This window comes from Zophobas morio, unplaced genomic scaffold, assembly GCF_036711695.1.
Source record: "Zophobas morio isolate AGI-343-1 ecotype UQ-CSIRO unplaced genomic scaffold, CSIRO_AGI_Zmor_V1 ptg000022l, whole genome shotgun sequence".
In the NCBI taxonomy this organism is placed as follows: Eukaryota; Metazoa; Arthropoda; class Insecta; order Coleoptera; family Tenebrionidae; genus Zophobas; species Zophobas morio.
In genome coordinates this window covers 6,633,958-6,656,246 of record NW_026972127.1, presented here as the reverse complement: position 1 = coordinate 6,656,246, position 22,289 = coordinate 6,633,958, and the positions used below count along the sequence as shown (strand labels likewise).

The 22,289-nt window shown below is 35.3% G+C and overlaps 2 protein-coding genes across 4 annotated transcripts; both read right to left on the bottom strand.

Annotated features, from left to right (window-relative positions):
* Positions 1–112: 112 nt before the first annotated feature.
* Positions 113–11,963, bottom strand: LOC135133469 (uncharacterized). Of its 3 annotated transcripts, none has more exons than XM_064061882.1 (27): positions 11,842–11,963; positions 10,209–10,334; positions 9,948–10,141; positions 9,579–9,878; positions 9,236–9,452; positions 8,866–9,183; positions 8,479–8,805; positions 7,970–8,281; positions 7,525–7,845; positions 6,893–7,219; positions 6,463–6,789; positions 6,066–6,410; positions 5,646–5,972; positions 5,289–5,591; positions 4,874–5,212; positions 4,170–4,814; positions 3,729–4,064; positions 3,499–3,678; positions 3,252–3,407; positions 2,883–3,200; positions 2,516–2,827; positions 2,148–2,459; positions 1,789–2,094; positions 1,416–1,730; positions 1,066–1,357; positions 942–1,016; positions 113–638 (listed from the first exon to the last, which is right to left on the bottom strand). In XM_064061882.1, the coding sequence occupies exons 1-27, from the start codon at positions 11,900–11,902 to the stop codon at positions 389–391; spliced, it is 7,641 nt and encodes a 2,546-aa protein (XP_063917952.1). In that variant the 5' UTR covers positions 11,903–11,963; the 3' UTR covers positions 113–388. The 3 variants fall into 3 exon arrangements, with proteins under 3 accessions (XP_063917952.1, XP_063917954.1, XP_063917953.1); XM_064061883.1 differs by lacking the exon at positions 113–638 and adding an exon at positions 706–819; XM_064061884.1 differs by lacking the exons at positions 6,066–6,410; positions 6,463–6,789; positions 6,893–7,219; positions 7,525–7,845 and having other exon boundaries at positions 11,842–11,960.
* Positions 11,964–12,118: 155 nt separating this feature from the next.
* On the bottom strand, positions 12,119–19,180 carry LOC135133716 (sodium-coupled monocarboxylate transporter 2-like). Its single transcript, XM_064062206.1, has 6 exons — positions 18,909–19,180; positions 18,583–18,860; positions 13,368–13,590; positions 13,181–13,321; positions 12,495–13,130; positions 12,119–12,440 (listed from the first exon to the last, which is right to left on the bottom strand). Exons 1-6 carry the CDS (start codon positions 19,127–19,129, stop codon positions 12,164–12,166), a joined length of 1,776 nt encoding a protein of 591 aa, XP_063918276.1. The 5' UTR covers positions 19,130–19,180; the 3' UTR covers positions 12,119–12,163.
* Between the last annotated feature and the right edge of the window lie 3,109 nt (positions 19,181–22,289).

Sequence of the window (22,289 nt, the reverse complement as noted above, 5' to 3'; positions counted from 1 at the left end):
TAAACTCCGCCCATGTTCATTAGAACCAATCGCATTCCGTACAACAAAATCAATCCACGACCAGTACGAGAATAAAGGGGTGGGATTTGGACTCACCAATCAAAACCTTCGGTTGAATATTTTAATGTGTTTACTGCTAAAAACGATCCTAAAATACTCACAACTCACTATTCTTTTAGCGCCTGCGCTTATCTATCGTACTTCACACTTTATCATGTTTAATATTTATATATGTACCTTAATTATTAGTGGATTTTCCCACAAATACAGTAATAAAATAAATAATAAATACTTTACTAAAATGAAAATATCAGTATGCAGTTTGTACAAACCAACCCAGCCGGCTGATTAATACTGAGTAATTTATAATAATTTATCTATTCTAGCGCTACACTCTTGAGGTTCTTCGTGTATCGTCGCCGTCCTCCGCCTCACTATCTCCCATAAAGTCGTTGTCGTCGTCTTCCGGCTTCTCAATCTCTAACTCATCAATATTAATCGTATCAAACTGTACAGATTTTCTCTTTTCCAAATTTGGCTCCATTTCCTCCGTCGGAGTCTCACCATTTTCAGCGACTTCTTCTAGCGGGTACTTTATAACCCCCGTCGCTCTGCGCGTAGGGTGTTCAACTTTTTTTCTAAAACAAATGAAGTGTTGTGTTTTTCTTGTTTGGTTTTGTGGGTGAACGAGGAAGAAAACAGCAGTTAATGTAATCATAATTTATTCATTCTGATCACAAAAAATAATATATCGTAATTTTATTAAATTAAATTCTAAAATTCTCTATCATCTATAATTAATACGCGTACGCCGCTCTCCTGAAATTTGATACAGACAAATTAGTCATATTGTATTATTGTTTGTGTTCAGAAAGTCTGTACGTGTTCTGTTGAAATGTTGTGGAGTGTCAGCGTGTTTTAAACTAAAAGTAACTACTTACGAGTCTGTGGTGCTATTTTTTCTAAACCTCTCCGACGGCCGGCCTTCGTCTATGTCATTGTAGGAACTTCCTCGCCTGGAAATAAACGTCAGACGATGCGTGATTTGTGTTTTAGAAAACGTACCTGAATTTGAAATAGTAGAACACTGCACTTCCTACTAGTGATGCTACTAAAAGGACGGCCAACACCGCCACTGCTGCGATGAGTCCGGTTTTGTCATCTTCAGAGTCACCAACTGATGCTTCTTTTGGAAGTGTTATTACAAGCGTTGTTATTACTGTTTCGTCAGCTTTGACAGCTTTGAGATCGAGAGGAATTGCCGATTTCGTGTCGAGAATGTCACTATCAAGAGGCTTCTTTAGTGAGATGTTCACATTGCCACTAGCGTAGCCAACACTAAAGTGGTCGCTATACTCTGTAACAAAACGGATATTGTAACGGTGATTATGGTGTAAGTAATGTAAATGACAAACCTCCTTCTATGGTAACTTTAACATTTTCTGTTTCACCTTTCAGGGAGATAGCACTAACTGCAAGTGTATTCCCATTATCATCTACTTTATAGTCTCCTACATAGTGAGTGCTGTTAAAGCTAAACGATGCAGGGACAATTTTCTTCGGTAGTGTTATAACTACGGTAGTGGTTGCCGTTTCTGATCCTCTCGTGGCTACAATGTCGACGGTTATTGCTGCATAGGTATCAAGAACATCACTTGGAAGAGTCTTTGTCAATGAAAGTTCTACTGTATTGTCGGTATATGTTACTGTGAAGTCATCTGCATACTCTCCTACAATGTGAGTTTTGACAATATTATCAACTTTGAATACTATATCAAATTATACAACCTTGCACTTCAACAGTAGCGGTGCTGTCTGAGTCCCCTGTAAGAGTTATACTTCCGTTTACAGTAACGCCGTCATCATTATAACTAGCTTCGTAAATAGTGCTATCAAAGTAGAAAGTAGCCGCAGTGTTTCTTTTTGGAAGTTCTATAACCACAGTGGCCGTTGCGACCTCATCAGTTGAGCTAGTAGCTTCAAGATCCACAGTTATAGCTCCTTTCTCCGCAATTATCTCATCTGTAATTGGTTCTTTTACTGTAAGTTTGACTGCGCCATTTGTGTATCCAGCGTCGAAATATTTGGCGTAGTCTGTGAAAAAATATATTCATATTTTGTCAGTCATTGTTAAAAGCTTAACCAACCTGATGAGATCAGCTTAACGCTGGCTTTGTTGTCTGAATCTCCTTCAATATTTATATCCGGTTGAACGAGACTGTCGTCGTCATCTTTATACTGTACCGTATAGACATTATGCTCGAAATAGAACGTTGCAGGTGCCGAATTTTTCGGAAGTTTTACAATTAGAGTAGTTGGTGTGTGAACTCCTTCTCTAGTAGCCACGATTTCAACAGGAATTGTTATTTTCTGTTCAACCACTTCACTTGGAAGAGCTTTTGTTAACGTAACTTTTATTTCTTCACCGTCGTACGATACATCAAAGTACTCCGCGTAGTCTAAAAAACACCGTTTATGAGTAGTTAGAAGTCATTCAGTGACTAACAAGACAAACCTCCATTTGCAGCGAATGTTGCCGAATGATCAATGTCTCCCGTAAGCGAAATCTTTTGGTCAGAATCAAGAGCAAATGTGTCATCTTCATTATACGTTCCTGTGTAAACACCACTGTCAAAGTAAAAAGTAGATGGAACAACTTTTCTGGGAAGGTTTATAACTGCAGTGGATGTTGCCTTTTCGTTTGATTTAGATGCTACAATATCAAGAGTGATTGCTACCTTGTCCAAAACATCGTCTGGGAGATCTTTGTTTACTTCAATTGAAACTGTGTTACCGGTGTTTGTCTCAACGAAATATGTTGCATAATCTGCAAGAGCACATTTATAATTTTTATCCAGTTGATGTGATTCTAAAATACAAACCTCCGTCGATCTCGACAGTGACGCCGTCCACATCCCCCGTAAGAGTTATAGATTTTGCAAACGATACTTTGTCCTTTCCATCTTGGACTTGTTCATATTCTGCACGGTATGTTGGGAATTCAAACTGGAAGCTCGCTGGACTAACCTTTTTAGGTAGTGAGATGACAAGCGCGCATTCTCCAGACCGATCGTCTAGGGTAGCTTTAAGAGTTACGGTTAGAGATATTTGGTCAGTTATCTCAGAAGAAAAGTCTTTTAGCATTGCAATAGTCCAACCGTCCGTTTCAGGAGTTATACTGAAGTAATCTTTGTACTCGTCTGAAATAAAGTACACTCAGTGGCTACAAAATTATGTACCTGGAGCCGTACCTTCTACCACATCGGGTTTGACCGTGCTGGCATCATCCACACCATCAAATTTAACTGGACCGTTAGTAATGTCCAGGACGTCGTTATTATTTCCAGTAACGACCGTGTAATTTGCGATGTATGCAACTTGAGTGAAAGACAAGATTTCGGGATCCGCTATAACCAGAATTAAACTTGTAGTTTATGTTTCTTTGCTTAGTATTTAGCAAAAGTATGACTTTAAAAATTTAACATTGCCTCAACTTACTTGATTTGGGGAGTTGAATAACCAATCCGGCCAGTCCAGGAACCGACACGCCGGGTTTAGTGGCTTTCAAATTCAAAAGGATGGAAACCTCGTTTTTAAGAGTTTCGTCTGGTAGTGGTTCACTATTTATAATGTCCCAATGGTCTACATTAAAATTGTAATTGAAATGGTCAGAATTGTCTAAAATAAATTAGTTTAAAACAGATCTGTTGAAGAATGACAAACTTTACCTCCATCAAGAGAAAAATTAAAGTCATTGAGATCGGTTTCTCCTTTAATTTGTATTGGGTTGTCAGGAGTTATGGTAATTGCACCGGTTTCTTCATCTACCACGTATTGAGCAACGTAAACATTTTCGGTAAATTCGGGAGCGTCGAGGGTTTCCAGTAAAGGCAAACTGATGATAACTGCAGCTGTGCTTGTGGCAGTAGTGTCTGCTTTTGAGGCTTCCAGTACTAGTATAATTTCCTTTTCACTTGTGAGTACCGTGTCTTCAAGAGGGGCTTTTAGTTGCAAGTTGCACTTGCCTTCATCGTCGCATTGAATATCAAAATTATCTGGGTATGCTAAAAAATCTTTGTATGACTCAAAGCTTCTAGGATAGATATGGGACTTTTGATTTTTGCATGATAAAAGCGAAAGACGTTACACAGTGAAATGATTTGACCTACCATTATTCTGTATAGAGGCACTAGCTCCGGCTGGTTGGATCGTTATGTCTGCGATATCTACACTATCTTTTGTGCTATCTTCACTATCATGTTTATAAGCACCCTGATATTTCGGGGCATCAAACGTAATGCTCTGGTGTGGAAGTGTGACAACGAGAACAGCAGCTCCATCAGCTACAGCGCTGTCCAAATGCGCGTTTAGTTGTATCACTAGTTCTAGATTATTTTTTAAAGTATCGTCATCCAGAGCTTTACTACTTGAAGAAATGATCCATTGCGATTTGTCGCCGTTGGGTGTTAGAACAAAGTAGTCGGTATAATCCGCAAGTGTGACTTCGGCGTATGTTAGGTCAGCAACTTTGACAACAATAGGATCGCCAGTAACGTTAGGGGTACCGTCATCATTTAAACTATACTGAGCAGTGTACGAGGGTTTTTCGAATAATGGAATAGGATCCTTTTCAGAATCTGGAAGCGATAGAACGAGTGCAGCGGATCCTACGTCGGCGGCTCCAGATAACACAGCTTCCAGAGGTATAACGAGTTCTAACAGGCTTAATGTTGTATCATCCAACTTGCTAGTAACTTTTATACCCCACGAATTGGTGTCAGTATTAAATTCTGCTTTAAAATTTTCTTGGTATTCTAAAAGGTTACATCACGTTGAACATTCGAATGGGAATAGCTAATTGTGCTCTACTCACGGCCTATCACATTTACTACAGTGTCACTTGCTTGATCACTGGCAATGGTTATAGGTACTGGGTCTTGAATAGTTACAATGTCTTCATCAGGGTCGTTGTGGGTGTAAGTAGCTTTATAGTAAGCGTTTGAGAATTTGGGAACTACATTCTCCGTTTTTTCTGGCATTTTTATGGCTACAGTTGCCGAAGAAGTATCAGTTGAACCAGTTAGTGTAGCATCCAATTGTACAAATATTTCTACATTTTGATCAATAATAGTTTGATCAAGAGGAGTTGTGACCTCAAATTTATATTCTCCTGCGTCTCCAACGGGAGATATTTTGAAATTCTTCGTATATGCTAGAAGTAATGATTAATTTGGTGTACTAGTGCGTTCTGTGATTACGTGTGTGATCTGTAGTAAGTAGGTACTTACGATCTCCAATAACAACTTTAACTGCAGTTGTATCACTTGGGTCAGTAGTAATCGTTTTTCCATCAGTAGACGTTACTGTATCTGAGTCATACTTGAACTCATATAGCGAATATGAAAATTTAGGTGGCAGCGGAATAGCTGGTACTTCAATTACTACGGTAGCACTTGTTTTACGAGGAACTCCATCTATAGAAGCTTCAAGCGTAAGTACAATTTCGTTGTACGAATGAACATCATCGATATCGCTTGTTAACGTTATTGTATATGGACTAGCATCAGATAATTTAAAGTTGTCTTGCAGTCCTACAATTTGCCTGTTATGTATCCAGATCGGTTAAGTGTGGTCTCTGTTCTTACCGGTTGGTGTGACCAAAACAACTGTTGTAGAATCTAAATAATTTCCACTGAGTTCAATCGCTTCGTTTATTTTGACAACATCTGGATCGCTGTCAACGTCGTAGCTACCCGTATAATGTGCTTGTGTGAAGGCTGCTGGAGTAACTTCTTTCGGAAGTTTTACAACTAGAGTAGCTGTACCCACTTCGGTAACTTTTGGATCCGTAGCCTGCAGAGTTAATACAATATCGACGTCACCTAGAATTGTTTTGAGATCCAAATTGTTCGTCAGACTAACGGTAACACTCTTGTCGTCGTTAAGTTCAGCTTTGAAAAACTGCGAATTTGCTGCAAATAATTAACATTAACCACGATCATAACAAATCAGAAGTGTAGCATGTGGTGTGTGTCGTGTGTTGGGTAAAAATGACTCGTATTTACTTCCTGCCAAAGTTACAGAAACCTCTTCACTGATTCCGTCATTTAGGCTAATTTGGTTCCCATCAATCACGAACGTATCCACTCTATCTCCGTCTTTTTCTTCTCCCAAGACATAATTTCCTACATAGAATGTATTTTTAAACTGAGGAGGTATTCCGGCGTCTTTCGCAGGTAGATTTATTAAAACTGTAGCAAAATCATCATAGACTAATGCCAGACTTGCATCCAAAACTAGAAGAATGTCTACTTCACTATCAATGACACTCTGCTCTAAGTTCTTGGCAATGATAATGCTGTAGGTGTCATCTTCATCGTTTCGTCTCACTTTGAAGTTGTCACTGTGTGCTACAACGTTTAGCTTCGATAAAAGCGTCCTGGTTCACCTAATTTTACTTACTTCCTTCCATAATGGTGACTGCTGCCGCCATTTCACCGTTAGTGACTCTAATAGTTTGTCCTTTCTGGTCTATAGAATGAGTGTCACCTTCGACAATGTACGAAAACACGAAAGAAGGGTTGTTAAATTTTAAAGTTTTGGGTATGTCGAGGTGCGGTAGTTTTAGTTCTATCACAGTGGTCTCTACATCGTCTGTCGATCCCTCAAGGGAAACTTGTAGGGTCAGTAGTACTTCTTGGTACTGACTGATTACGTCGTCTCCTAATGGTTTTTTAACCGTAATTTGTGGATCAGTATCCAGAGTAAAGTCAAAATTTTCGGAATAAGCTACAAACAATAATAATTATTCTCTGTGTATTTGTTGTGCCTTTCCATTAAAAACAGTGTGTTGTTGTAACTAGATAAATCAAATCTTTAAGTAGGTACTCACTATCAACAAAGACAACATTTATGTTTTCTGTTGCGGTTAACTGTATAGGTCCGTTAGACAAAGTTACTGTGTTTTCATCTCCATTACTTTCGTATTCAGCACTGTAAATAGCGTTCAAAAATTTCGGGGTTGTTACTACTGCAGGTAGTTCTATAATCAAAGTCTCTGTAGTTACAATACTACTAGGTGATCCCGGGATATGAGCTTGAAGGCTTAGTATTAGATCTTCACCACTCTGTAATACATCGTCGGGTAGGTTTTGAATTACAGTCACCGTCCACTGATGATCATTACTAGGATCTTGCTGAAGCCCAAAGTTATCCGTAACTGCGAACGAGAAACAAGAGTTGATGATACAGCGCTAGAAAAGTGTCAGCCTGTGTAGTCCCCGATCTAGTGTTCGTATTTTAGAACGTAGTTGTCTTTGTGATTGTTCAGAAGTTGTGTGAGTATAGTTGTAGCGTATGGTTGTTTCCAAGTCGACTGTACTGAAGTTGTCCAAATGTAGTGTGTGGATCCGCATAAAGTGTGCTAATTCTGATCATTTGATTGTGTCGTTGTTGGTGGTTTTTGTCCTCGCGCTGACTTGTTTTAGAACGCAGAGTTGTCTCTGTCGTATTATCACCACTCACCTTCCGAGAAAGCAACATCCACTGCTTGGTCTTGCGGCGAATCAATAGTAATATTTTGTTCAATCATGGTAACTACGCCATTGTTGTTTTCGTCAAGTTCGTACTTAGCTCTATAGTACGCTTTTGAAAATTTCGGTATTACGGTTTCAAGTGATATTATGAGGATGCTTAATCCAGTTTCAGTGGAATCTGGTTGATTTGCTTCTATGTTGAGAATAACGTCGTCTCCTTGAGTTATAACATCGTCGGGTAGATCTTTGACTAAAGTTACTTGACAAATGTGAGTACCATCATCACAAGAAATGCTAAAGCAATCGGAATCTGCGAAGAGCATTGATTGCACATGAATAAAAAAATGAGTGAAGTCCTTTGTTTAAAGTGATTGTGATATGTGTGAGTGTTTGGTGTGTAAATGTATGAAATTTTGTGTGTTCGTAAGACTCACTTTCACTCTCGAGAATCTTAACATCGGTATCAGGTCCGCCAGCTACGTTTATGGAGTCTTGCACTTCCAAGGTGTCTTTGTCGGTACCAGTTTTGTATGTTGCTGTGTAATAAGGTTTATCAAAGGTTGGTGCCTCGGTAGCTGCGGGTAGACCTATAATTAAAGTACTATAACCGGGTTCTACATCTGCGCCTGTAACTGTTGCGGATAACGTAAGGACGATATCCCCTCCTTCTGTTACTTGTTCCCATTTTTTTAAGACGTCTACTGTCCACCCATCACTGCCTTGAATTAATGCGAAGTATTCAGCATCTGTAAAATTTTGAAGAATATTTTTTTAGAGAAGAAAATGACTCTTGACTGTGTTAGTATGCGGTTGGAGTGTTACTGTTTGTGTGTGTGTAGTATCTGTATTTTTAAAACATCAGTTTCTTTTACTGTTTCTAATGGTTTGTTATGTGTTCTATTTGTGTTCGTATGTTTATTGTTACAAGTGTTGCTCAACTTACTGTCTACTATAACAATATCCACAGGTTCTTCCGTCTGTACTATATTTATAGGTCCGTTTGTTAACTCTACTGTATCTTTAACACCTGCCTCATCGACCTTATATTGTCCTCTGTAGTTAGCTTCTACAAATCTCGGTACTTCTAGAACCGGAGGCAATTTTACAATCACAACTCCGAATCCTTCATGCTCTTCTGAATTTTCGTCAGTAACTGTTGCGTGTAAAGTTAAAGTAATATCTTCTCCCTTTTTCAAGATCTCGTCGTCCAGTGGACTGTCTGCGTTCAAAGTCCATACACCGTCGACGTTTGCTATACTAAAGTGATCATCTACGAAAACGCAACAAAAAAGCATAGCGTATTGAAGCAAGTAAAATTGAAAAAACTCACCGCCCTCCAGCTCGATATCAAGATTGCTTGTCTGTTGTGTAATTGCAATTTCTTGTTCGGCGTCTAGCGCAAGAGAAGGATTTCCGTCACCATCCACAGAATATGTGGCCGTGTAGTAAGGTGCTGTAAATTTGGGAATAATGACGACGACATTACTTGGAAGCTTGACAATGATGGCCGATTCGCTACTTTCAGAACCTAGTTTTACCGTTAGTGTTAAAGTCATCATAGATTCGGATGCTGATTCCACTGGTATATCTGTAACTGATATTGTGACTGTGTTTGTGGTTTTGTCGTATTCAGCTTTGAAGTATGTTTCTAAAAAGTGAATTTGATAAGGAATTGCTAAAAGAAATTGTTGGTGTTGTACCATCACTTAGAGATACTTCGGTTTGGTCTGAGTCACTAGTAGTGACAACAATTTGTTTTGAAGGGTCGTCGGGTGTTATGGCGGGGTTGCCGCCATCATTAGAGTAAGTAAATGCGTATATAAGCTCTGAAAATGTTGGAATGTCGGGTTGACTGAACTCAGCGTCCTTCTTAATTACGACTGTAGCTGTGTCAGTGTGAAACGGATCAGTTTCATCCTAAAATTAGAGATTAATTTTAAATTTCTTAAAAAATATGCAAAAATTAGCAAAATTTAATAATTGCATATTATAATTTATAAAACCATTTAATGGATAATAAAGTGAAGTTATAATAAATCTTACAGTTGCGGTGATCGTCAGTGTCAAATCTTTGTCGTATCTCACATATTGTGTAACCTTCAAAACTGCATGGTACTGCCTGCTTGGCAAAGCTTTAAAGTCCAATGAAAAATATTCTGGGGGATCAACAGCGAAGCTCATCTTTGTGTTGGAGAAGTCGATGTCTTCGACAATTATTTCTATGTTGCCAAAATTTGTGAGATCTATGTTTGGTACCAGAGGCATCGGCATTGTGTAGGTATAGGTATCTTGCACAAATGTGGGGGAATGATTGTTGGTGTCTTGTACATATAGTTGTATAGTCTAAAACATAATACAGTTTAATTTGTTTTATTCTTAGTGTCAGTCTGAAATTATTAAAAGGAAACTCACAAATTGATAAGTTGTGCCGTCACATGTTATCGACAGAGTTCGATAAATAGTAAGCGAGGAGGCAGGTGCCTGATCTCTTTGATCTTCTTCATAATTATTTTTGAAATAATCATTGGTTTTTATACTCAAAGTTGAACCGTCGGCTGTAATATCTATGTATTTGGCCCCTTCTTCCTCGGTGTCCGCCACCACATCTGTATATTTAGATATAGTACATACCATGTATGAAGCGATCTTAATTTGTTATAAATTTTAACTTACGAAAATCTCCGCTATATGTAATTTGTAAGTCTAAGCTCTCAGAGTCTTTGATTGGATTAACAGCAACCAAAAAAGTTTGCCAGTCTAAATGACCTTCAGGGTCGTCGACGTTGCATTTTGTACTACCTAAAAATAAAAAAATGGAAGACAGATTAACTTTTTCTTGGAAACAATATCTGTTGTTACTGTACAAGGAAAAATTCCACTAGACTTAGAGAGTTCGATAGAACCTTTCGTCTCAGATATTGTCTCAAATTTCTAAATATCGCCAATTTGGACTAATCATATGGTTTTTCAAATACTGAAATTGTTTTCGCACTTTTGTATTTTTAATCCAACTGAATTGATTTAAAGTGATAGTCACGTCGTAAAAATTTAGTGGGTACTAAAATAACGTTCTGAATATAAAGAGTTTTTCAGAATGTTTGTATAATAATTAGACAAAGTTAAGAATTTGCAATAGATTAGATGACTAAAATTTAGAGTGTACTCTAAGTATACCAAAAGACCATTTTAAGAAATAGGCGATAAAATTTGCAACAGATTATGTGAGAAAAATTTAGAGTAAACTCCATGCAAAACTGAAAAGAACTCTCAAACCCCTGTTTACTTAAAAACGTTGTGGTGTAACCTACCACCAATTTATATCTTATATTATACTCAAAAAATCATTTTTACAAGTTAGTCAAACAATTGACTTAAATAAAGTAATTTTGATCTATCAACTGATATGAAACACATTGTAAACTCATTGTTACCTATTTTGGCTATACTAGAACACTTCTAATTTCAAATTTAATAAAGAGATAAATTATATCTGAAACATGTTTGAGGTCGAAAAGATTTGAACCACTTCGGTTAGGCTGAAATAATACCGTTATCTAGCGAAATTTCCTTGATGATAATAAAACTCGACCTAGTCTTTCTAATTTTACAATTAATGTATATAAAAAAAATACACGAGAGTTTGTACGAATTTTTAAATCGTATTTTAAAATATTAATGAAATTCCATTCTGTAATTTAGAAATGTAACTTTGCGTGGTATCTTCATAAACAATTTTCTTATTATAATTATTTCACTGGAATATGTGTCAAAATGTATAAAAATATAGAAAATTCAAGAAACCAAAATGATTATTATTATTTTGTTCCAACAGTCTTTCGGTCGTAAGTTATTTCCATTATTTAAACTTTCAAAAATGCATTATTAGTTTATTACGTATAAAGTAAAAAAATTCAGTTATTTCCTTTAAAAATATGTAAATAGCTACTTTCAATGTAGTACCAAATACATAAAGATTGTACTACGTTCAGGAAAGTTTGAAAACAGTTTTCAAAAGCTTTTGAGTAATTTATATTTCATGTAAAGGACTGCATACGTACCTCGTATTAAATTTAAAATAGATAATCTTATCTTATCCAGTTCTTAGTGTAGTGACGTTCCATTTATTACAATGGAATGTATTCGATATGAGAATATAAATCAATTAAACCTGTTTCTCCGTACCTCTTACTCTAATTTTTGAAATTTTGAAAGTCAGTTTAGTAGACAATAATAAAATTATTTTCAAAATTAAATACACATGATGTAACCTTAACTAAAAACTAGCCCCAAACTAAACATTATTTACCTTGAGAGTAACACCTAGCTATAAGACAAGTAAAAACAAAAAGAGTTATTTTTCGTCTCATGATGCACAACACTTTAACCACACATCTGCAAAAACCACTCTCGACTGAGCAAAACTCGAAATTGAGCCGAAGTTTAGATACTTATTAATCTAATCGATAAAAATATTAACGAATTGATAAAATTAGCTCTTTGTTTTCGAGCAGATAAAATCAAATTATCTCCTGTCAGAAACATCTCATCAACTGCGACACTATAATAATGAAATCACATCATACTTATTTTTGCCAAATTATTTATTAAAAACTGTCAAAACTAAAATTTTACAAAGCTGAGTCACCCTTTGCCGAATTATCGGTGACCAAATGGAGTGCTTTTTCCACCGTATTGTATTCGGTAATGACCCCATTTTTGTAATCGAGATCAGTGTGTCGAATCATGGGACTCAACAACTCCTCGTCGACGATTTTCTGGTCTTCTTCGGTGCAATAACTAACAATAAGTCCGACGAGCATTGTCAAGACGAAACCGATTAAAGTGTAGTAATAAAACGAGATTTTGAAAATGGCCAAGGCGTAGTTATCTTCAGTCGTCGAATTGCTAAAATTTATCGAAATTATAAATCCGTTTTGAGCTTCTACGACAAAATTAAACCTGTGTTGCGTGAAATTAAAAGCACAGCCTTCAACTGACACCGGTTTCTCAGGAGCGTGGATCATCCCTCGACTTTGTAAATATTTAGTTGGCATTACAAGACACGTGATTAAAGCTAGTCCCACCACGCCTCCATAAAAAGCACCCTTGCAGTTAGCCCTTCGGAACAATATTCCCATTGTGAACATTCCAAGCATAGGACCGGCAGTCATCCCTCCGAAACCTATTGCTAGTGGTAATATTCCCCCTAGATGCTCAAAAATGAAAACCAAAACAGTACAAACAACACCGCAGATTACAACAATTAGTTTGAGGTAGTTGCTCTTGGTTTTTTCTGTGATGTCCCGGGACACACATTTACTGACGAAGTCCTCGTAAATGGTTCCTGATAGACAGTTGAGGTGAGCCGAAAGGGTACTCAGTCCTGCGCTGAACACTCCTGCTATGAAAAGTCCCGAGAGGCCTGGAATGTTCCCTGCTACGTCTAGAACGTAGTAAGGGAGTAGCTGATCTTTCCGTTTAATCTGGTTGGCCAAAAAAGGGTCACAGTCTGAATATCTGGCATAAATTATCAACCCTGTCATAACACTCGCAGTTTTGACTACACCCATACCAAGTCCGTAGTAGAATGTAGCACTACAGTCAAAAATTAGCTGAATAATACAAATCAATATTGATCTAAGTACAATTTAGCGTCCTTTAGTGTTGGAACTGAAAGTAGCTTTTGGACACACCCTTGATTAGTGTTTGTCCAAGCGATCCACAGAAAGGTGAGTCCGACCAAAGGAGCCCAAAAGTTGTCACTCCGGGTGACGTCAAGATCTAAACTAGAAAAAAACGTAGATTGGTGTTTTTTTGGTTATTATGTCGTACTCAAAAATGTCAAGACGATTTCCTTCCACCGCTTTTGACCATACGTTCCCAAGACCTCCGGTTGCTTTAACTCCAAGAACTAGAACCGTACCGGCGGCGCCTAGGGTCACTGTGAATTGTAAAGTGTCGGTCCACACTACAGCCTTTAGGCCACCGATGGTAGTGTAGAAGATGCAAACTCCGCAAATCACTGGAGTTACTAAGTGGAGGTTAATTCCAGTGGCTGAAACAGTGTCTTAGTTTACCCTGGTGTTACTGGAAGAATTTGAGTTTATCAAAGTTTCATATTTCTCTCAATTGATAATCTCAAAAACTACCAAATTAATTCTGAATCTGAAATTTTCGTTAAATTGTAAATTGAAAGTGGGATTTGCTGTTGACGTTGAATTTCGTTATAAACTACGTTGCCAAGTTGCCGTTGATAGTTTTTTAGACATGTTTTAAGTTTCTTGTTGTCGAAATAAGTCTACACATATTAAGAAAAAAGGCAAAATGTAGCCCCGCCCACCCGCCCTGTCTCAATTGTGATGATTTTTTGTATTCGTCGTGAGCCAAGAGGGCGGAGCTTAACTGCAAAAACGTTATTTCTCTACGAGCAATTAAAAACATGTTTTTGAGTATCGTGTTGTTCAAAGAATGCTGTGTACTGTTTATTTAAAAATTAAACAACCAACACCTGGTGAATTAAGTTGAGACCAAACATCAAATAAAACTCCTCTAAGGCTTATTTTTACACTGACAAGTTGGTAGTACAAGAAACTTCAAATCTGAGATTTTGGACAAAAATGTCAAAATAAAATAAACAAAAACAACCTGTTTTGAATGAAAATCATAGTCATCCGAACCTCAGTTTTTTTGGCACCAAAAATTTCCGTAGACATTGTTGTCGGTTGAGTTTTAGTACTATGTCTTGTGGTCTTTAAATTTTTGAACATATAAAATAAAGCCAAAGATTAGGCTCCACCCATACCCGCCCAGATCTCAATTCTCAATTGAACAATGTGACAACGAATTTTTCATTCGTTGTCACATTGGGGGCGGGGCTTAATTGCGAAATCTATATTTGTCTAGAAGAATTTACGTTTTAAATATGTTTAAAGTTTCTTGTTCTAAAAAGACGACTGCGTATATTGAGAAAAAATGAAAAATATAAACCCCGCCCACCCACCCTATCGTGTTATTCAAAGAATATATTAAAAACAAATTAAAGCCAAAGATTAAGCCCCACCTTTACCTGCCCTGATCTAAATAGTAAAGAAGTTTTCATTCGTTGGCAAATCTACGGGCGGAGCCTAATTGCAAAATCCATATTACCTTACAAAAATTTACTATTTTTAATGTGTTTTACGTTTCTAAGAATAAAAAGTCATCACAATTGAGATGGGGTGGGCGGGCGGGGTTTATATTTTGCTTTTGTTTCTTAATGTATACAATAATTGAATAATACGATACTCAAAAACATGTTTTTAATTTTTGTAAAGAAATAAGTATCTTGCAGTTAAGCTCCACCCCCTTAGTTCGCGGCGAATAAAAAAAAATCATCACAACTGAGACAGGGCGGGTGTGCGGGCTTATATTTTACCTTTTTGTTTTAATATGTGTAGACTTCTTTTCACAACATGAAACTTAAAATATGTTTAAAATGGAAAATTTGTATAAGGAAATATCGATTTTGTCCATATTTCCTTGCAAAAATGTACCATTTTAACCATGTTTTAAGTTTTAAGAGGGTTATGTATATTAAGAAAAAAAAGAGGCAACATATAAGCCCCGCCCACCCGCCCTATCAGAATTCTAATGATTTTTTTTTATTCGTTGTAAGCCGAGGGGCGTAGCTTAATTGTAAAATCCTTATTTTGCTACGTGAAATATGTTCTTAAGTAATCGTGTTATACAAACTAAAATAATTAATTAAAAAAAAAGCAAAATAGAAGCCCCATCCTTCCGTCTTGATATCAATCGTGATAATTTTTTCATTCGTTGTCAGATCGAGGGGCGGAGCCTCATTGCAAAATCGATACTTTCCTAGAAGAATTTACCATTGTAAACATGTTTTAAGTTTCTTGTTCTGAAAAAACGACTACGCATATTAAGAAAACAGGCAAAATATAAACCCCGCCCACCCGCCCTATCTCAATTGTGATGATTATTTTTTTAATTGTCGATTGCCAAAAGAGCGAAATTTAATATGCAAAATCTTTGTTTTTTCTCTACAAGAAACTACCATCTAAGATGTGTTTTTGAGTATCATGTTATTCAAAGAATACTAGGTATATTAAGAAAAAATTAAAGCCAAAGATTAAACCCCACCTTGATTCACGGCGAATAAAAAAAATCATTACAATTGAGATAGGGCGGGTGGGCGGGGCTTATATTTTGGCTTTTTGTTTTAATGTGTGTAGACTTCTTTTCACAACATGAAACATCAAACATGCTTAAAATGGAAAATTTGTATAAGGAAATATCGGTTTTGCAATTAGGCTCCGCCTCATAATTGCTAAATCCGTATTTTCTTGCAAAAATGTACCATTTTAACCATGTTTTAAGTTTCTTGTTGTGAAAAGATGGCTATGTATATTAAGAAAAAAAAAGCAAAACATAAGCCCAGCCCATCCGCCCTATCCCAATTCTGATGATTTCTTTTATTCGTCGTAAGCTGAGTGGCGTAGCTTAATTGTAAAATCTTTATTCTTCTACGTGAAATATGTTCTTAAGTAATCGAATTCGAATCGAAACTAAAAGAATTAATTAAAAAAAAAATAAAAGAGAAGCCCCACCCTTCCGTCTTGATATCAATCGTGATAATTTTTTCATTCGTTGTCAGATCGAGGGGCGGAGCCTAATTGCAAAATTGATACTTTCCTACAAGAATTTACCATTGTAAACATGTTTTAAGTTTCTTGTTCTGAAAAGACGACTAAGTATATTAAGAAAACAGGCAAAATGTAAACCCCGCCCACCCGCCCTATCTCAATTGTGATGATTATTTTTTTAATTGTCGATTGCCAAAAGAGCGAAATTTAATATGCAAAATCTTTATTATTTCTCTACAAGAAATTACCATCTAAGATGTGTTTTTGAGTATCATGTTATTCAAAGAATACCATGTATATTAAGAAAAAATTAAAGCCAAAGATTAAGCCCCACCTTGATTCACGGCGAATAAAAAAAATCATTACAATTGAGATAGGGCGGGTGGGCGGGGCTTATATTTTGGCTTTGTGTTTTAATAGGTATGTGTAGACTTCTTTTCAGAACATGAAACTTAAAACATGCTTAAAATGGAAAATTTGTATAAGGAAATATCGGTTTTGCAATTAGGCTCCGCCCCATAATTGCTAAATCCGTATTTTCTTGCAAAAATGTACCATTTTAACCATGTTTTAAGTTTCTTGTTGTGAAAAGATGGCTATGTATATTAAGAAAAAAAAAGCAAAACATAAGCCTCGCCCACCCGCCCTATCCCAATTCTGATGATTTCTTTTATTCGTCGTAAGCTGAGGGGCGTAGCTTAATTGTAAAATCCTTATTCTTCTACGTGAAATATGTTCTTAAGTAATCGAATTCGAATCGAAACTAAAAGAATTAATTAAAAAAAAAAAACAAAAGAGAAGCCCCACCCTTCCGTCTTGATATCAATCGTGATAATTTTTTCATTCGTTGTCAGATAGAGGGGCGGAGCCTAATTACAAAATTGATACTTTCCTACAAGAATTTACCATTGTAAATATGTTTTAAGTTTCTTGTTCTGAAAAGACGACTAAGTATATAAAGAAAACAGACAAAATATAAACCCCGCCCACCCGCCCTATCTCAATTGTGATGATTATTTTTTCAATTGTCGATTGCCAAAAGAGCGAAATTTAATATGCAAAATCTTTGTTATTTCTCTACAAGAAATTACCATCTAAGACATGTTTTTGAGTATCGTGTTATTCAAAGAATACTATGTATATTAAGAAAACATTAAAGCCAAAGATGAAGCCCCACCTTGATTCACGGCGAATAAAAAAAAACATTACAATTAAGATAGGGCGGGTGGGCGGGGCTTATATTTTGGCTTTGTGTTTTAATATGTGTAGACTTCTTTTCACAACATGAAACTTAAAATATGTTTAAAATGGAAAATTTGTATAAGGAAATATCGATTTTGCAATTAGTTTTAACCAAGTTTTAAGTTTCTTGTTGTGCAAAGATGGCTATGTATATTATGAAAAATTCTGATGATTTGTTTTATTCATCATAAGCTGAGGGGCGTAGCTTAATTGTAAAATTCTTATTCCTTTTACGAGAAATTACCATGTGAAATATGTTCTTAAGTAATCGTGTTATACAAAGAAAACTAAATGTGGTAATTAATAAAGAAAACCAAAAGAGAAGCCCCACCCATCCGTCTCGATCTCTGTGGTGATGAATTTTTCATTCGTTGTTAGACCGAGGGGCGGAGCGTAATTGCAAAATCGTGTAGAATATGATGACAACTATTTAAAATATGAGGGTTTTGGTGATCAGGTGATTAAATGCCTTAATGTTAGTGAACCACATTATTTCTATCAAAATTTGATTGTCGTCAACTAGAAAAATGTCTCCCCTACCCCAATTTGATTGGTTGAAAACCCAACGTCAACGACCATACTTTCCCTGTGTCTTTATCTAACAACGGCAACGTCAACGGCGAACAGCGATTAATGACGTCATTGAAATGTGCAGAGTGACACATATTTGATTTATTGATTAATAATCTCGATTTTTAATTGTCCACAAACAAAATGTTTGCCAAAAACTAGGTAATGAATCACCTTCAAATTCTAACAAGAGATTTACAATGATTTAAGAGCTATAGAACTCAAACTATTTAAATGATATTCATTCCCGCCAAAAAGAAGATGACGTCAAGACAGAATAAATATCTTGAGTGACCTCTGCTTCAGTAGGAGGCCTTCATTTTTTAGAATTGTTTGCACATGCTATCTCAAAAAAAGATTTATTTTATCGATTATCTCATAAACGATTTATCTGATATTCCTGAAGTTCTGGGAACACGGTTTTAATAGTTCGTACTACAATGTACAATAATAGCGAGTTTATCTTCACCAAAAATTCGAAGGCGTCATCTATGAGTAACGATTATGAGCATCTGTATTTTTAAACATTAGCAAAATTTACGTATTCTTCTAATTTTTTGAAAAACCTAAATCTAGAAATAAACCTTCACCTGCTGAAAACGCCAGAGCTGGAATATACACCACTATCGGCAAAAACAGCACCTGCGACACCGCGAACAAGAATGAAGAAAACACCCTCGTTTTCTGGTCAAACCTCTTTTCCAAGTACTCGTAAACACTGGTCACCTCTGCGTTAAAAAGCACAGGCAAATAAATCAAAATCGACACAGCTGCCACGATCATGAATGCTAGAACGCACAACCAGTACCCAGCACCATATTTGTACACATCTGCTGGTACTCCCAGTAGAGTTATCCCAGAAATGTGACTAAAATTTGCAAAGTTCGTTTTTGTTGAGTAATCGTGCTAAGGTTACCTTGCTACCAAGGACATCACGATGGGGAAAACGTGCATTTTTTTGCCTCCCATGAGGTACTCACTGGCTGAGGACTGCTTGGTACCAAAACAACCAAAATATAGTCCAATCATGACACTGATTGCTAGCATAGCGGAGAAAATTACGTAGTCGTACCACGAGAAGGATACAGTGACCGGGGACATGGTCGATGGGATGGTGGTCAATTCTGTTTGGTCCATGATGAATGAGACTGAGGTTTTCGAAAACTAGTACTACTTTATGCGATTGCAAAAGTCTTTTGTTCTTTAATCCATGTTATATTTACTTTCGTTTATAACAATAAAGATGTTAACGTTCTGACAGGTTTAAGATCTTTGCATATATTTACTTAAATGAGAAAGGGGATATTTGTGCGCATTATAGTTTTATCAATCGAGGTCTAAAAAACGAAAAACATATAGAGTCAAAAGTGACTAAGATTTAGAAATGCTCATGACATAAGTATGCATGTACGTAGGTATTTTTTTTATTGAGAATAAAATCAGTGTCTATCTTTCAAGTGGATATTTTTCACTTTAAACAAGTGGGATTGATAATGGAACTATTTTGCTACAGGTGTAGTGGAATTGCAAAATTTTTTTGAAATTTTAATCATTTTCCGAGAAATACTTGATAATGTAGTGTTCCAAACCTTGACATCATTAGTAGTGACTAGTGTAACCCAATTTCATTTTAAATTCAAGTGTCAGTAAAAAAATAAACAAATATAGTTAGTAAATGTTATTAGTCTTGTAATTCGAAAGTAAACTTTAAATCTCAAGTGAAAAAAAATGGTCCTAAGTTATTTAGACAGAACTTCCCTTTCTAAATTTTAAAAACTGATTCTACATTTTTTTCTGTATTCAAAAGATAGTAGACGAGTTAGCTTAAGTAGGTACTTGTATGCCTTCAGAGAAAGGGAAATCCCCGAAAAGTAATTACCATTGCATAACATCTTTCTACATTTTATAGTTAACAAACCCACCATGAAAAATGAAAATGAATATCCATCGGATTGGGATAAGTAGATAAACCCAATATAACCTAAACATATACATCTGATATTTTTTGTCCGACTCTCACTAAATTAAAAGATTATTATTATTAATATCGTGTGATTGCTTTATCTGTATTGTATTAACAGAACCTAGAAGTGTAAAGAAATATTGTTCTTATAATAACAAGATGACTAATCCTACGTTTCCTCTGAAATTTTATCACTACATTTGCACAACAATGCACAAAAAATGTCGGAATCTGTTAAGTTCGTTTCGAGATTCGCAGAAATTTTATTTTCGCTGTGCTGATTGATGGATACCGTCAGATACTGTATCAGTCCTTCAGTTCTCTTTTGATAAATTAAATACTTGTCCTGAAGTTCAATGTTTAATACAATAATTTAGATAAGATGTTTACGTGTGTTGCCTTTTTTTATTTTTCTGACCTCATAAATCGTCCAAATTTTCCAAATGTAAAAATAGTTGTTATAATTCTTGTAGTTTTAAAGAAAAATGTTTGAAATTATTATTAACACCAGTAACAGAAATTATTAACTTCTACTGTATGATTAAAGTGTGATTGATGTGCAACGTAAATGTTATCTTTTATAAATTATTGTATGACTAGTTGAATTAACAATAATCCATTTATCTAATTTTTAGTAACTTACTTACGTAAGTCAAAAATATATACGCCATATGTTACAAATACGAATTTTAAAAATGGAGAAATATCAGCTTATTAACTCAGTTAGGACAAACCAACATGTTGATACATATATAGCTTTGATTATCATTTTTGCATACTCTTCTTGGATTATGAAACAGATACGTCGAGTGTTTCTGATTTTATTAAACAAGCAATATTTCACTTATTAGTAAAGATATCAACATGTATTGTGGTAAAGTAAGTTTAATAAATAACGTCGAGCTACTATTTATCATTAACATTTGAGAAAAAATACATAAACATACGCTATCCAAAGTATGATAGCTTTAATAATAATTAATCAAAGTAAAAAAATGCTTTTGTTTATCACTTTATGTAGTCTGTTGTAAGTACTTACTTAAAATGATTGTTATATTGTTATCTTTACGACTGATCGATTTTGTTATCATGTTGTCTACTTTTTTTAAGTAACATGTTAACATTATTTTAATTTTCTTTGTATGTGTATTTTAATACACATATATTTCTCAATTTTGTGTGGTTATTGCGAATGTTACAAATATGGAAATATGGTACATGTACACAGGAATTCTGTATATACCTATGTTACATTATAAAATAATAAAGCAAGGACAATATAGCTTATCTGGATTAAAATTTTTTTGTATCCAATATTATCTACAAGTACTTATAGATTCCAGTAACTTCAGTAAGCTCACAAAAATGTAAGGTATTTAACACTGTTTCACTGAACTGATTTGTTTAGTTAACCAATTTTTTTAGAGTTTCTCTTGTTTTCTTGTTGAAGTATTCTATTTACATTTACCTTTCTATTAAGTGTTAGTCCATTAACAGCTTTATTATGCATTTTTATAACGGTTAAAAATACAATTAAAAAAAAACTAAAGCGGCATGTGAAAAACAGACTAAAAGATAAATTAAAACTTTAGTGTTACGTATATTATGTGCGTAATTACTACCTATCTTTAATCTTTAATCTTATTTACGTAGCTTTCTAAAATATAGCTATCTATGGCAAGTTTGAATTTTATTAAAATAATAAGACTCCTTATTATAAATTTTCTAGAAGCATAGGTGTAAACACACCAAATATAAGTGTCAGGAAAAAATCACTTTGATAGTAACTATCTCGAAAAATGGATGACGTTGTACACTTATATAGAACGTGATCCAACAAAGACCGGATACCCAATTTTGAAAAGCTATTAATAAGATTAGATTAACTAATACTAAATATTTTAGGCGCATATATGAATAAATCTATCTACAACTTTTGGCATAAAACTCAAACCAGTAAACCGGGTGTCAATATCATGAAGATAGTGTACTTTTTAAACAGTTTCCAGTACGCACTTGAACTATAAATAAAGTTGACTGCAAATATGATCACTCTGTATAAAAAATATAATCCCAGGTAATAAGAATTAGGTGTTATTACACAGCTTTTAGATCGAACATGGAAATAAACTTGGAAAATAATAAAATAAACCTATATATCAAACTGAAGTTGTTTATACACGATACTACACAAGTGGATGTTTATTTGGTTGCCTACTTCAAGACACCTGCCAATCATGTACATATGATTCAGCTTAATAAAATTTTATTTTTTGATGATCTAGTCTTTTTTTATAACAAATGCATTCAAAATAAATATGATTGATCTGATTT

Coding starts and splice junctions, on each gene's coding strand:
- LOC135133469 (XM_064061882.1), bottom strand. CDS start 11,902: ATGAGACGAAAAATAACTCTTTTTGTTTTTACTTGTCTTATAGCTAGG. Junction 9,879..9,947: donor ACGGCACAACTTATCAATTT/GTGAGTTTCCTT, acceptor ATTATGTTTTAG/ACTATACAACTATATGTACA. Junction 5,213..5,288: donor TAAAGTTGTTATTGGAGATC/GTAAGTACCTAC, acceptor CATTACTTCTAG/CATATACGAAGAATTTCAAA.
- LOC135133716 (XM_064062206.1), bottom strand. CDS start 19,129: ATGGACCAAACAGAATTGACCACCATCCCATCGACCATGTCCCCGGTC. Junction 13,591..18,582: donor AGCTCTGGCGTTTTCAGCAG/GTGAAGGTTTAT, acceptor ACACTGTTTCAG/CCACTGGAATTAACCTCCAC. Junction 12,441..12,494: donor TTTAATTTCACGCAACACAG/GTTTAATTTTGT, acceptor GATAAATTTTAG/CAATTCGACGACTGAAGATA.